The sequence below is a fragment of the Amphichorda felina genome (genome assembly GCF_050947745.1).
Source record: "Amphichorda felina strain 45539 chromosome Unknown scaffold_5, whole genome shotgun sequence".
Classification (NCBI taxonomy): domain Eukaryota; kingdom Fungi; phylum Ascomycota; class Sordariomycetes; order Hypocreales; family Bionectriaceae; genus Amphichorda; species Amphichorda felina.
Window position 1 is genome coordinate 566,266 of NW_028145045.1, and position 13,277 is coordinate 579,542.

Here is a 13,277-nt window from a genome sequence, read left to right on the forward strand (position 1 = left end):
AATCCTGGAGAAATCTTAGTCTCTATAAAGCAACCTATTCTGGACTAGAAAACACGACGGTTCTCTTCCTCTCAAACCACCACAGGTTCAAAGAGTCCGACGTTGGTGACACGGCCAGTCTCGGATGGAATCGGGAGAGGACCCAGGTCCCTCGTCTGATGGAAATTCACACTTCCATGGCGCAGATACTCGCCCCAGGTGCCGGGCTGGCAGTCGTCGTTGGCATGTTCCGGAAGACTCCACTGCTTTGCCACCAATTTCTGCAGCCCAAGACGGACGGTTCCATAGCTGAACTTGCAGCACGACGATCTGGCGAGAATGTCGTGGACGAACCGGCTTGCATCTGCCTGGTCCGCATCGGAGGAACTTCCAGTCCGCGGCAAAAGCAGCAGCTGGAGCACTCGGTCCGCCCCGCCGTATGCCTGTCCGCGAAACAGTTCCGTGCCGGCGTTAAGGAGGTAGAAGTTGTTCCGGAAGTAGGCTGGGCCGTCGAATCCATCCTCTCCAGGCTCCTGGTTCAGCCGCACCCGCTCAAAGGCCTGAACCTGCGCGAGGTAGTCGGTGAAACCGACCCAGTCTACGTCAGCAGAGAACGATGGCGAATTGATCCGGAGGAGAGGGAGATGGGCCACCAGTGGATGGGCGTGGAGGCCGATGGTGTTGTCACGGCCCTTCCACATGTGGAGATAGATTTGCTGCCCTTGTGGCTGAAGTCAGCTCTTGGAACTTGGCCATGCAGCGACAAGAAGGAGGGGCATGCATGACTCACATCGGTGAATAAACGGATCGTGTTTGCGGGCCGCAATGAAACAGTTGAGGATCTGACCAAAGTACTCGCCCAACTGCTGCGCCATGAATGCCACCCTATGTGGAGACGAGGGGTCTGATATTGCCGCCCAGCAGATGTCGTCTAGATCGCGTAGCAGAAGTGTCCCGGCGTCCATGTAGATTCCTCCATGCTGTCTCATGTGTGATTAGCGAGGTGGGAAAAAGCAAAAACACACACACACAATGTGGTGATGGGCCCCCACACACTCACCCGGTACACGACGGCAAGCCTCGCAAAGTTCGACGTCTTCTGCGAGGCATCATTTCCGGTCATCCTCGCCTCCGTAACTGCCAGTGGGAAATCATCCTCCTCGGTATAGTTGAGAACATGGTTGGGCGACCCAGGTACAGTGTCCAGCAGGCGGATGGTCCACTGCTTGCCCTCGCGGCGGTAGCAGTTGATGACGCTGCGCTGGATCCACGGGGGCATTGCCGCGAAACCTTTGTCCCAGAACATCCAGAAATTGCGCTCTGACGTGACAGGGATGTATGTACCTAGTGCCGTAGCAATCTCCCCATCCGGGCGGGTATCTATCCGGGAAGGGGGGCGGGACGCCAGGCCATGAAGGGCTGCATCTTCTGCATCCATTGTGTTGGGTACGCCACAGGACTCCGCAATCGATTGGTTGCAAGCAAATCAGGTAAAAAACAATCCCCGTGGATCGGATAACGAGAGGCTCTTTGCTATTGTGTCTGACAAGGTGGATGACGGGTGTCTTATATACCCTACCTTACACAAAGCCAGCACTTATACAACGGCTGTGGAGTACTGACTACTTGTACATATGCCTTTCGGTCTTGTTGGTTGAAGTAATAGCGACACCACCATGCTCGTCTGCCTGATACCTTTATGAGCGAGTGACCTACTTATGAATCTCGGCCGGACTTGTGTGCGTCAAGCACGATTCCGTGTCGAGATGGCTGGCTGTTCTTATCGGTTCCCCAGCGCAGTCTACAACTAGCGTGAAACACAGAATAAGAAAACATGAGGAATACGCTTAGCCACTACGAAGCACCTATTACTCTGTACGAGTACGCCCACAACATGTTTGCGCTCTCCACAGACGTACTATGTAGTAAAAGTAGTACTATTAATATCATTAACGAAAAAAAAAAGAAACTAGCTATAATGTGCAAGCTCTGCCCCCACGGCCACATGTCGGTCGTCAATGTAGGCTCAGCTCACTTATAACGGCGCGCTTACTCCATTTTCGGACGTGCTCACCGTATTTGTAAGAAGGTTCACGGGTCGCCTGCATAAATGGGGTGATAATGATGGCATTCAAGATGCTGTTCGTGAATTACGCGTGGGGCAACGTATCAGTGTCTCGGTATTGTGAAACGGTCCATGCTCAATGGTAATCTCAGCACGATTTCCGGTGACACGTGTCATTGCTTATTCTTAACCTAATGACATCTGGTTTTCGGCGTAGCCGTACGAATACCTCGTACGTACATCACAGCTATTGTAATGCAGCTTCAGCTTGGTCTTCTTGCAGCTGGAGACGGGAGCATGGTGATCTTTTGCCTCGTTTTGGCTCAGAATATGAGAAGTCATTTCGACCAAGCACCCGTCACCATTAATAGGATTTTTATTTTCTATACCTTGCACATCGGTTAGCCACTGGGACCTACGCCAGCAAGGGGCTTGCCGGCGGCCGGCCCAAAGTGATTCGATCACCTGCATGGCTTGCATCCTGCATGATCGTAGGGTGGGTCTGACAAGTCAAGAGAAGGGTGATATTACTACCAATACATGTTAGCGCAAGGCAGAGACGTGCATGAAGATGTGCCTGGTGTCGTGGCTTCAGGTCCGAGCACTTCATACGAAGTACATGTATCGTGACATTGTACAGATACTCGGGACTCGGTATATTGACTAACAGAAGCTTGTCTGGTCTAAACCCAGCACTGGTCTAAGCCCAGCAATTCACGAAATGGTCAGTGTCCCAGGTGGTGGGGTTCAATACTGCTTTAGAACAAAGGATATCCGTACACCGGCTTGTATCGTGACCAATGACTTGGAAGAGGTCATAGATTTCATTCATCCGCTCGGTTCTAATCAACAGCCCTGCAGTCCTGCCCAGTCCCACGCTTTAGCCTTGCCTTGCGGCTGTTTGATGTCCCAAATCTCCACGCCAGGGGAAACTTGGTAATCACCCTCCGGCGCAAAGTACTTCTGAACAACCTTTCGCCGAATCACCTTGCCAATCACTGTGGCCGGTATCTCCTCATCGGGTGCCAGGACACGCAGCGCCGTCGGCAGCTTGTACTGCTCCAGCTTGTCGGAGAGGGCATTGCGGATGGCCCCCAAGTTGCCGGTGAAACCAGGCTTGAATCGCACCAGGGCTGCGACGCGTGTGGATGCATCTCTGTCGGGGATGGAGACGATGCAGGCTTCCGTCACAAAGTCCAGCTCGGCTAGGCATTTCTCTACCTCGACAATGGAGATTTTGTACCCGTGAAATCGGACGACTTGGTATGGTCAGCCGAGGAAGAACTAGGGGAGAAGTGTTTGTGTGCTCACAGTCGGTTGCAACTCGGCCCTCCATCACGTATTCATCACCTACACGTCTACCGTAGTCGCCAGTCTTAAAATATCCGTCCGGAGTTAAGCTGGCTTGGGTGGCAGCTTCAGCCCCAAGGTATCTGTGAATTCAATGAAAACGAATTAGCGACACTCTTTGAATAGGAACCTTACAGCACCTACCCAGAAAACACAAAGGAGCTTTTGATGAGAATCTCTCCTTCGTCATCCCCAGATAGTCTCACATCCACACCTGGCTCCGGCTTCCCAAGGCTCAGCTAGAAAGAAATAGTTAATCAGCATCCAATCCCAATGTGGCAAGAAACCGATCTCCCCCGTGTCTTTCTCACCTCGAGTCCTCTGTCGCAGGAGCTGTCAGTCATCATACCCGGCCCTCCTGTCTCTGTGCATCCATAAGTGACTTCCAAAGGAACGCCAATGGTGTCACGCCAGAACCGCAACAACGAAGGCATCGGCGCCGCTCCACCCACGCGGCAAACTCGTAGAGCTCGTGCAGCCTGCAAGTACTCGTCAAGCTCAGTCTGTGGCAGCTTTGATAGCACATCATGGTAGTGCTGCTTTAGTCGGCACCACATTGGGATAACACAGCACAGCATTGTGATACCTCCCTTTCGGAGTCTCTCCCAGATGGCCACCTCACTGGACTCGACCATCTCTTGCCGCGTGCCGCTGACAACGAGATTGATGATGGATCGGAGGCCTCCTATCCAGTGAACAGGGCGGTGCGTCAGAAAGAGATCCTCCGTAGACGTTCCGTACCCGTGGGCAAAGTACGGCCGTAGTTGCACGACTCCCTTTGGCAGACCAGTCGTTCCGGAGGTGTACAGAATAAGACTGGGGCGGGATGAGTCGATCGTGAGATTTTCATCGACTTCAACAGCTTCCATGTCTGGTGCTGACAACCATGTCTCTGACGAGATGGGGACAACTGTCACGTTGCAGCTTTGCGTTTTTGCGTGCTCTTGGATTGCCGCCCCTCGGTCCCAGCATGGCCGGCTTGCCAGCAATACAGACGACTGGGAGTCTCGAAGGAAATGGAGGGCCTCTTCTGGCAACACTCCAGGTGCTTTTGAAATTCGGTGTTAGATATCTTTATTCTCGGAGTTGCGGGGAACAAGGAGAGATGAGACGCAATACTGTACCAATTGGGACCAGAGCGCCTCCGACAGCCAGGATTGCAAAGCTAGCTACGATAAACTCATAGTTCCCCGGTGAGGCAATGAGAATATATGGCGAATCTGGACGAATGAGTCCATCTTCGCCAAAGAGGGTGCTGGGCAGCTTGTCATGGAGCTGCTGGCGGAAAACGACAATGTCGCGAAGCAACTGTGGATAGTCTGCGCGAACACCACATGTTGGATCGTTGATGATGATGCCGGGAACAGACTTGCTGTTCTCCAGGAGTCGCCGGAAGATTGGCTCGTTAGGGAGCTTGGAGGAGTGAGTAGCCGTCATTGTTGGAAGCCGTGTGTGTTCCTGACTTGTAAGTTTGAGGTGGACGCTTGAGGCATGATTATCTTCGTACGATAGTATCAATACGAGCAGTACGTAATGATAATAATATTACTACTGTTCCCAAACAGAGCGTTGATAGCTTTTTTCAGCTATATCCGTGCGTATAATTAATGCACGGGTGTTGACCCGGTGCATACGGCGAAGAGCGGTCGGCAAAGAAACTTTTCCAACACAATAGGAAGCCCTCTCATGCTGGTGTTACCTTATGCATGTTCACCGAAGGGGTGTGACATGAATCCCACCACCCCCCACCAGCCACCCGTGCCGTGCCGTGCCGTGCCGCATGTTGAAGAGGACCTCTTGCTCCGTATCCAGAAACAGAAGCATACACAGACGGACGGCCTTGAAGTCGGCGCACCACGAAGCCCCGACGTGCCAGCGCACGATCTCATGCTGTCTTACAATTATGGTTGTACTAACATGCATGGTGCATGGCACGGAAGATACCTAGCACCTACCGGGGGATTACCATGGAGAATCCAGGAACATGGATGGAATACGTCACTACTCCGTACGGCAGGTATTATTCTTAGATCTACTTTGGTCGACGCTTTCTTCTTTGGGTCATTATTGTATCGCACGTGCAGCTGAGATCTTGGCATGCAGGGTACGGAGTACGTAGGACATACGTACACGCACTGTAAACATGAATATTGACCTTGGTCTTGACGCGGCTCCGCAGAGATACCATTGCAGCGAGGATGTGATATCGGCATTATCAACGACACATCCAATTATAGTAACAGCAATTCATGACATGAGAGGAATGAGTGACAAAAACAATCATTTACTACTTTTCCTTTTCTCTATGCAACAGACCCCTGGCTAACAACAGCACTCTCCTTCTGGCCACTCAAGGCCGCCTCCAATAGCTCCGGATACCACCTCCGGCCAACGTCCGGATGGCTGGTCAGCCGAGCGGTGAAGATTCCCTGCCCGGGGCTCATCAGATGATATTGGGCAAAGAAATGCTCCGCGTCCGACTTGATCTTCTCGTCCTTGACCAGGGCGCGGATGTGGTCCGGGATCTGTAGCGAGCACAGCTCGTCATGCATGACATCGAGCTTGAGCGTCTGGAAGACGGGGTACGAGAACCGCGGCCCCAGTGGCCGGCCCTGGTGGTCCACAAAGTCCTGCGGGCCAAGGCTCACCCGGTGCGTCGTCGCTACGCAGACCCCGTTGGTCATGGACTCGAGCGAACGTCCGACGTTGACGACGAGCGTGTCTTGGATTGGGGGGATCGGAATCCACTCCCCAGACTTGTTCTGCGCCTCCAAGCCCGTGTGTCCGGTTGCCTGGAGGAGGTACGTCAGGAACCCGCCATCCTTGTGTGGCCCTACGCCCTGGAATCTGCTGTCTGTCCCCGCGTCATCTTCTTCGTCAAAAATGCCGTGGATCCCTCGCTGAGCTCCCGTCGTTTGTGGCGGCGGAGGAGGATACTTGAGCAGCGACACCTTGTTGCGTGGCGGATCGTGGAAGAACTTGTCCATGGCGTCGGGAGAGAGGTCCAATGCCTCTGCCACGAGCCTCTTCATGATGTTTCCTACTTCGCTGATAGCCTCCAGATAGGCTTCCAACGCCTTGCGGAATCCTGGAACTGCGTTTTCATCTGGCCACTAGATTGGTAATCCGTTAACTCATCTGTAGTGACCAGAACGCCCCCTGACAACAACAAACAAAGCTCACCTGGTTTGGTCCCTGTACGTTCATCCAGATCGGGTCCTCGGGCTTGGGCGGTGGCATTGGCGTGAGGAAGTCAAACATCTCCCGGTGGTCTATTCTTCTGGCCGTTCTCTCCAACCCCATCCGTGAGTATCCTAGGAAATGTTTGCTGTTGATCATGTCAATCTCCATCTTTTTCTCCAATGGGAGGTTGCAAAGGTCCATGGACTTCTGGACGAATCCATCGCGCACAGCGTTTGGGATCGGCGGGTTCTTAAGATAGAAAAAGCCGACCACAACGAGAGCCTCCCGAAGCTGGGATAGGAATTTGGTCCGGGTAGCTGGAGACTTGGTAAGATTGAGATCTAGTACAGGAATTGAGGTAAAATTGGCCGGCGTCGTCGAGAACGCCAGAGGCATCTCCTGAGTTTCAGAGATTGTCGTCATCTTGAGTGGCCAAGTCGCTGGGTCCGTTGCTGGTAGAGGGTATCAGATAACGACTTGGTTAGGAAGCGGTTTATTTATGTTCCATGCGTATAAGTCACAATGAGCACGATGTAGAATCCTGCTTGTAGCCCAGCATTGAGCTGAACATTACTCTGTACAGGTACTTTGGCACAGTACCGAGTATACCGAGTACGGGGCAGTGTTTCTCGATCTCGGCCTACAGATGCGGATAAGACAAGACTTCCACACATGCCCCTCGTCGATCTCATGGCCATGTTCCATGATTCTCAAATAGGGATGGATCGTAGGAATCTAGCAGCTGGACAGACGCGGCAACCATCTTTCATGCGTCGGCAGGCACGGCCTGGGCATGCAGTTGATACGTGTCACGGCGAGAGCGCATAATGAGGTAGCCGGAGATGTCGAAGCCGTTTCACTTCCAGGATTAAAACAAGCATATGGAGAATCATGGAGATCGGCTGCAGTAACACGGCAGGTACTGCGGATCTGTCATTCGATTATGACCACATTCTGAAAGCTGTGGCTGGCTGAATCACCTTATCATCTTCGGAGGGTGACAATCACAACCATGAGGAGGTAATGCAAGACGGGATAATTTCTAAGCAACATGGACGAGCGCCTAGAGCCGCTATGTATTTTGGCATGTAGACCGACTCTTTGAAAGGCGTATTGGTGAAGTAAAAGCCCCACCTCGCTCGAGTCTTTGGACCTTTGACCCCATCCCCCCCATCTCCCTATTTCAAACCCGAAGTCAAGAAGACCTTGCTTGCTCTAAACAGCACAATTCTTCTTACCACAAAGACAGCAACGAAAGCTTCATTGTCAGAAACCCAAACCCTCTTGCAATCATGGCAACTTCTCAGGTCCAGGTCAAGCCTGTTGAGACCGTGCGGTACTTGGCTACACCGGAGACCCAGAAAGGACGTAAGCAGAGAGGTCCTAATTTGTATCTTTCCCGGGTCGTTGCTAACTCATTTTTATAGTGAATTATGCCGATATTCCGGCCTTGGACTTTAGCCAGTTTGATGTCCCTGGTGGAAAGGAGAAGCTCACTGCGCAGATGAAGCAGGCTGTCGAGGATACCGGTATGCCACTTTACGCTGCCGACCACCCCTCATTGTTTTCATCTTCTAATGACCTTCAGGTTTCTTCTACGTGACCAACTTTGGCCTTACTGCGGAAGACATTGACTCTCAGTTTGAGCTGGGCAAGCAGGTCCTCGATCTCCCCGAGGAAGAGAAGCTCAAGTACCGCGCCAATATTGAAGACGGCGACTACAATGGATACCGCCCCCTGGGGGCCATTGAGCAGTTCCCCGGCCTGAGGGACAACTGGGAATGCTACCACGTCTTCAAGTTCATTCCCGAGCACCAGCGCCCTCACCCGCAGCTGATCCAGGAGCGCTACGCTGAGATTGAGCGTTTCCATCGCCACATCCACCAGGAGGTCGCATCCAGGGTCCTGCGCCTGCTTGCCAACGTGCTGGAGATCCCCGAGGACACGCTCTCTTCGAACCACGGGTACGAGGACAACTGCTCGTCGTTCCTGCGCTACGTCAAGTACCACGCGCGGCCCTCCGAGGTCAACGACAAATACGAGAACATCTACGTGCGTGGCCACACCGACTTTGGCAGCGTGACGTTTGTCTTCTCGCAGCCCGTGGGCGGCCTGCAGCTGCAGCTGCCCGACGGCGGCTTCGCCGACGTCAAGCACATCCCCGGCAGCATCATTGTCAACACGGCCGACATGCTGCACTTCTGGTCCAACGGCTACCTGCAGAGCTGCGTGCACCGCGTCGTGGCGCCGCCCAAGGACCAGGAGCACCTCGACCGGTACGGGCTGATCTACTTCCTGCGCCCCAGGGACGCCATGTGCCTCGAGTCGGCGGACAGCCCGCTGCTGAAGCGCAAGGGCATCACGGCCGAGAACGAGAGCGAGGAGCTGCGTGAGAGGCGCAAGGTTCCCGTGGGTCAGTGGGTGCCGATCCAGACCAAGAGGAACTGGACGCCGTTTGGGGAGCAGCCCCAGAACGGCAAGGGATTCCAGTCTCTGTTCCGCTAAGGAGGATTATAGCCCAGAGGATGGCACAAGAGATTTAAGGATTGATTACGGGGCTTGATGCAGTGTTTTAGTTGAGTCTTGCAGAAACAATAAAAAAGGATGTGGCTTTTACTGTGGTTCCTCTCTTCGCTGTGTGACGACTAACGTGACTGAGAGTCCCAAGCCTCTCTGTTCGCTTAGTACATGCAGCTATTCCCTGTGCCCTACGGCCTGGGCGCCACCCACACCGGATAATGATCTCAAATCTGCAGTCCTAAAATGATGTTGACTAAGTGTAGAATACCTTTGTATCCGTAGAGTTCATTCAAATCCCAAGGCCCTCTCCCCCCCTCCCGGGCCCACGTCCCCTTCTCCCTTCGTTGCATAATTTCAGCGATCATAGCAAAGATGACCCTCCAATTACCACCCCTAATTGACGCTACGGCGGAGGATCTAATATCGGGCCTTAGGGACGGATGCTTTACCAGCGCGGATTTGGTAAAAGTATAAAATTCTGCTCTGAACAATAAATTTGGTCGGAGGCTGACCGGCTGCAGGCCTATCTAGATCGGATCAGCAGAGTCAACGATGTGGTGAATGCAGTCATGGAATTGAACCCAGATGCACTTGAGATTGCCAAACAGCTGGACTATGAGAGAAACCAAGGCAAACTTCGAGGGTATGTGTCATATCGACCGAATCAAACGGGACACTGGAAGCCCATTGATTTATGGACAGACCGCTCCATGGCCTTCCCGTCCTCATCAAAGGCAACATTGGCACACGAGACAAGATGCAAACCAATGGCAAGTATACAGGCATTTGGCACAGATTTGCCTCTGTAAGTGAATACAGATACTGACAACCCCGGGTTGAATGAGTAGCTGGTTCTTATGCGCTCCAAGACGCCGTGCTCCCCGCAGACTCGACGATAGCAACAAAGCTCCGCCAGAAGGGGCTGGTAATTCTGGGCAAGGCGAGCCTCACAGAGTGGTCCATGTTTCGAGCAAATAACTGGGGCCATGCTTGGAATGCCATTTCCGGGCAAACATTTGGAGCATACTGCCCTCGACAATGTCCCGGTGGAAGCTCGTGTGGGAGCGCAGTCGCAGCGGATCTTGGTCTTGCATGGGCTACAGTCGGCACCGAGGCAAGGAATTCCCCTCTCTTATTTATCCAATTTGGATGTTAATTACGGGACTAACAGAAAATTGGCTTTACAGACGGCCGGAAGCATTGTAAGCCCAAGTGAGCGAAACAACGTTGTTGGGATCAAACCGACGGTGGGTCTCACATCACGGCATCTTGTCGTCCCTATCAGCGAACATCAAGATACTGTCGGGCCCATGGCACGCAGTGTGAAGGATGCGGCAAGGCTGCTGGAGGTGCTTGCAGGAGTAGATGAACATGACCAGTATACTCTGACTTCGCCCCATGGAAGCCGGATTCCACACTATCTGGCATCGTGCAAGATGTCTGGACTCGAGGGGAAGCGGATTGGAATTCCACGCAACGCAATCGACGAGTGTCCGACAGATATCTCACATGCCACAGCAGACTTCGAAATCGCTATCCGCAAGATGAAGGAAGCGGGTGCAACGATTGTTGAGGACACAGATTTCACGGCCTTTACGGACTGGAAGAAGCGAAGTTACAATCTAGTAACGCGGGCCGACTTTGCATCCAACATCGTCAAGTTTCTCAACCAACTAGATCACAACCCGAACAATATTGACAGCCTCGAGTCACTCCGCAGTTTCACCAGAAACCATCCCGAGGAAGATTACCCTGCGCGCAACACTTTTACCTGGGATGTGGCAATTGAGAGGCACCTGTGTAACACATGCCCCGAGTTTAAATCCCTACTTTGGGAGAATCTTTGGCTAGGAGGCGAGGGAGGCGTTCTCGGTGCACTGGAGCGCCATAGCCTCGACGCGATTGCTCTCCCCACTACGGCAGCCTTTGAGATTCCTGCGTTGGTTGGGACGCCCATCATCACGGTGCCTCTGGGTGCAGCTTCTGAGAATACTTTAGTGACTATGGAGCCGTCAGAGGACAACGTCGTCGAGATGGGGCCTGGTATCCCGTTTGGAATCAGCTTTCTGGGAAGGAAGTGGAGTGAACAGACGCTGATTGAGATTGCCTATGCTTTTGAGCAGAGAAGTTTGGTTAGGCCATGCTTGAAAAGGCATGTAGAGATCTAATGATGTTTCCCACTGTCTATTCACAACCACCTTGTACAATGCAATATCATGTTCAATCCTTTGCGGCCAGACACATTGATTCCAGTCATATGTGCAACCATCCAGAACTGCGCGTAGGTAGACATTCAGGTTGAATCAGCGGTGTAGTTTGGGGAGCCGTGTGGGGCCCAAATGTGCCCGCTGAGGATGTGCGTTTGATGTTGTACAGTGAGGTGCCCCATTAGCTGCAGCAAGATCTCATGCATGCGGTACGAGGGGGGGGTGTCCATATTCACAAGTACGAGTACATGTAATTATCGAAAGGGGCCTGCTGCCTTGATGCTGCAGTAGATCATCTCCTCAGGGTAGCCTCCAATGTCAATCCAACAATGCCGAGTGGCTTGCGTCCCAAGCCAAGTCTCCGATGACCACGAGCTTGCTGTGCTCCCAATCCCCGTCCTTGAGTGCCCCATTCACGCTGAATATTTCTGGGCTCGAATAGAGTAGGGAGATGGTGTGTCGAATAGTACCTGTCCGTACACTGTCCCTTGTCCAGAAATATAAGTAGCGCTGCCCATATATCCAGGCCCTCAACCTCACGCCACCTAAGCCAGCCTCGCCACAAAGCTCTTGTATCAAATTCCAGTGTTCCATTAAAAATGGGCTCCGCTACACCTGCAGACTACTCCATACCCGACGAAGCACGGGACCTCTTTCGTCGTGGGATCCTCGACAACCCATTGATGACAAACTTGCCCTCTGATCTACAAGATTTGGGCAAGCTCGTTCACTTTGAGGGTAATGCAACTCCCAGCATCCCCATCAACTGGCGATTGGCCGAAAGCATCTCTTCTCTCAAGGCATTCGAGGCCACTCTTGTGAACGCTATTCTGAAGCGCAAGTATGGCGTGGACCCCGTCAACGTTACCATTAACACGTGAGTTTTCTTACCTCCACTTGGCCGTCCGATATAGGTAGGGCATAACTGACCTTATCTGAGGGACCATGCATCTCTTTTTGTCATGTCCATCCCTCTCGCTCGCATTCGCGGCGACGACGGGAGCGTCCTGCCCCTGTCAGCAATGAATCCCAATACGTGCAGGCCGTTTGGTCCAGATGAGCACCCTACGACGGAGAGCTTTCACCGGATGCTAGCTACCGGGATATACAAGACCAGAGATGGCCGGTTTTACCACATTCACGGCAAGTGCTTCTTTGGAGGCGCATATCGTATGGTTTAGCCCTTCAATTGAAACTGACCCTGAAACAGGCAGCTTAAACTCGGATCCTTCGTTGACAGCATTGGGGTTGCCCTTGGAGGGAGAGCCAGAAGATACGTATGAGGCCGCAGTGGAGCGAATCCAGAATAAGGTGTTGGGGTTTGACGCACCGGCCCTCGACGACCTGATGAACAGGCAGTATCGACAGGCAGGCACAACGGTATTCAGCGCAGACGAGTACCTCGCTACCGAACACGCACAGGCAAATGCCAAGGTTGGCCTATACGAGGTCATTCGGGATGCAAACTCATCACAGCCCGCAGGATGGTGGCCAGAGAACAGCAGCCTACCGTCCGGTCCAAAACGGCCGCTAGCCGGGTTGAAGGTCGTCGATCTCACCCGTGTCATTGCTGGCCCTACCATAACCCGAGGTTTAGCTGAGCTTGGTGCCAGTGTGATGCGTGTCGTATCGCCACATGTTGTCGATTGGCCTCGGGCGTTCCATGACTTGAACTGGGGGAAGTGGAACACGTTTCTGCACCTCAAAGACGAAGGCGACAAGAAAAAGCTCGAGAAGCTGATTCTTGACGCTGACGTGGTTGTTGATGGTTATCGTCCGGGCGTCATGGACCGACTCGGGTTCGGCCGCGAAGCCATCTTTGAACTGGTCAGAAACCGAGATCGAGGCATCATCCATCTTCGCGAGAATTGCTACGGCTGGCACGGCGATTGGGCCACCCGCAGTGGATGGCAGGGAATTAGTGATGCCGTAAGTCTCCGATCTGCCCCTCTCTGAGGAGCATGTCTAATCAG

General features: G+C 53.0%; 6 protein-coding genes across 6 annotated transcripts; 3 read left to right on the plus strand and 3 right to left on the minus strand.

Annotated features, from left to right (window-relative positions):
* Positions 1–71: 71 nt before the first annotated feature.
* On the minus strand, positions 72–1,258 carry ACO1O0_005014 (uncharacterized protein; the record flags this gene model as incomplete). The annotated part of the gene is made up of 3 exons (XM_083194441.1): positions 72–700; positions 770–959; positions 1,040–1,258. The coding sequence occupies 3 exons, from the start codon at positions 1,256–1,258 to the stop codon at positions 72–74; spliced, it is 1,038 nt and encodes a 345-aa protein (XP_083049354.1).
* A 1,632-nt stretch (positions 1,259–2,890) lies between these two features.
* ACO1O0_005015 (class I adenylate-forming enzyme family protein) lies at positions 2,891–4,831 on the minus strand (the record flags this gene model as incomplete). Its single annotated transcript, XM_083194442.1, has 5 exons — positions 2,891–3,303; positions 3,356–3,444; positions 3,539–3,633; positions 3,706–4,304; positions 4,519–4,831. The coding sequence occupies 5 exons, from the start codon at positions 4,829–4,831 to the stop codon at positions 2,891–2,893; spliced, it is 1,509 nt and encodes a 502-aa protein (XP_083049355.1).
* Positions 4,832–5,697: 866 nt separating this feature from the next.
* ACO1O0_005016 (isopenicillin N synthase family dioxygenase) lies at positions 5,698–7,000 on the minus strand (the record flags this gene model as incomplete). The annotated part of the gene is made up of 2 exons (XM_083194443.1): positions 5,698–6,507; positions 6,578–7,000. The coding sequence occupies 2 exons, from the start codon at positions 6,998–7,000 to the stop codon at positions 5,698–5,700; spliced, it is 1,233 nt and encodes a 410-aa protein (XP_083049356.1).
* An 869-nt stretch (positions 7,001–7,869) lies between these two features.
* Positions 7,870–9,082, plus strand: ACO1O0_005017 (uncharacterized protein; the record flags this gene model as incomplete). The annotated part of the gene is made up of 3 exons (XM_083194444.1): positions 7,870–7,945; positions 8,005–8,106; positions 8,166–9,082. The coding sequence occupies 3 exons, from the start codon at positions 7,870–7,872 to the stop codon at positions 9,080–9,082; spliced, it is 1,095 nt and encodes a 364-aa protein (XP_083049357.1).
* A 1,451-nt stretch (positions 9,083–10,533) lies between these two features.
* Positions 10,534–11,265, plus strand: ACO1O0_005018 (uncharacterized protein; the record flags this gene model as incomplete). The annotated part of the gene is made up of 1 exon (XM_083194445.1): positions 10,534–11,265. The coding sequence occupies one exon, from the start codon at positions 10,534–10,536 to the stop codon at positions 11,263–11,265; it is 732 nt and encodes a 243-aa protein (XP_083049358.1).
* A 638-nt stretch (positions 11,266–11,903) lies between these two features.
* Positions 11,904–13,260, plus strand: ACO1O0_005019 (uncharacterized protein; the record flags this gene model as incomplete). The annotated part of the gene is made up of 3 exons (XM_083194446.1): positions 11,904–12,181; positions 12,347–12,474; positions 12,545–13,260. 3 exons carry the CDS (start codon positions 11,904–11,906, stop codon positions 13,258–13,260), a joined length of 1,122 nt encoding a protein of 373 aa, XP_083049359.1.
* Positions 13,261–13,277: the final 17 nt, after the last annotated feature.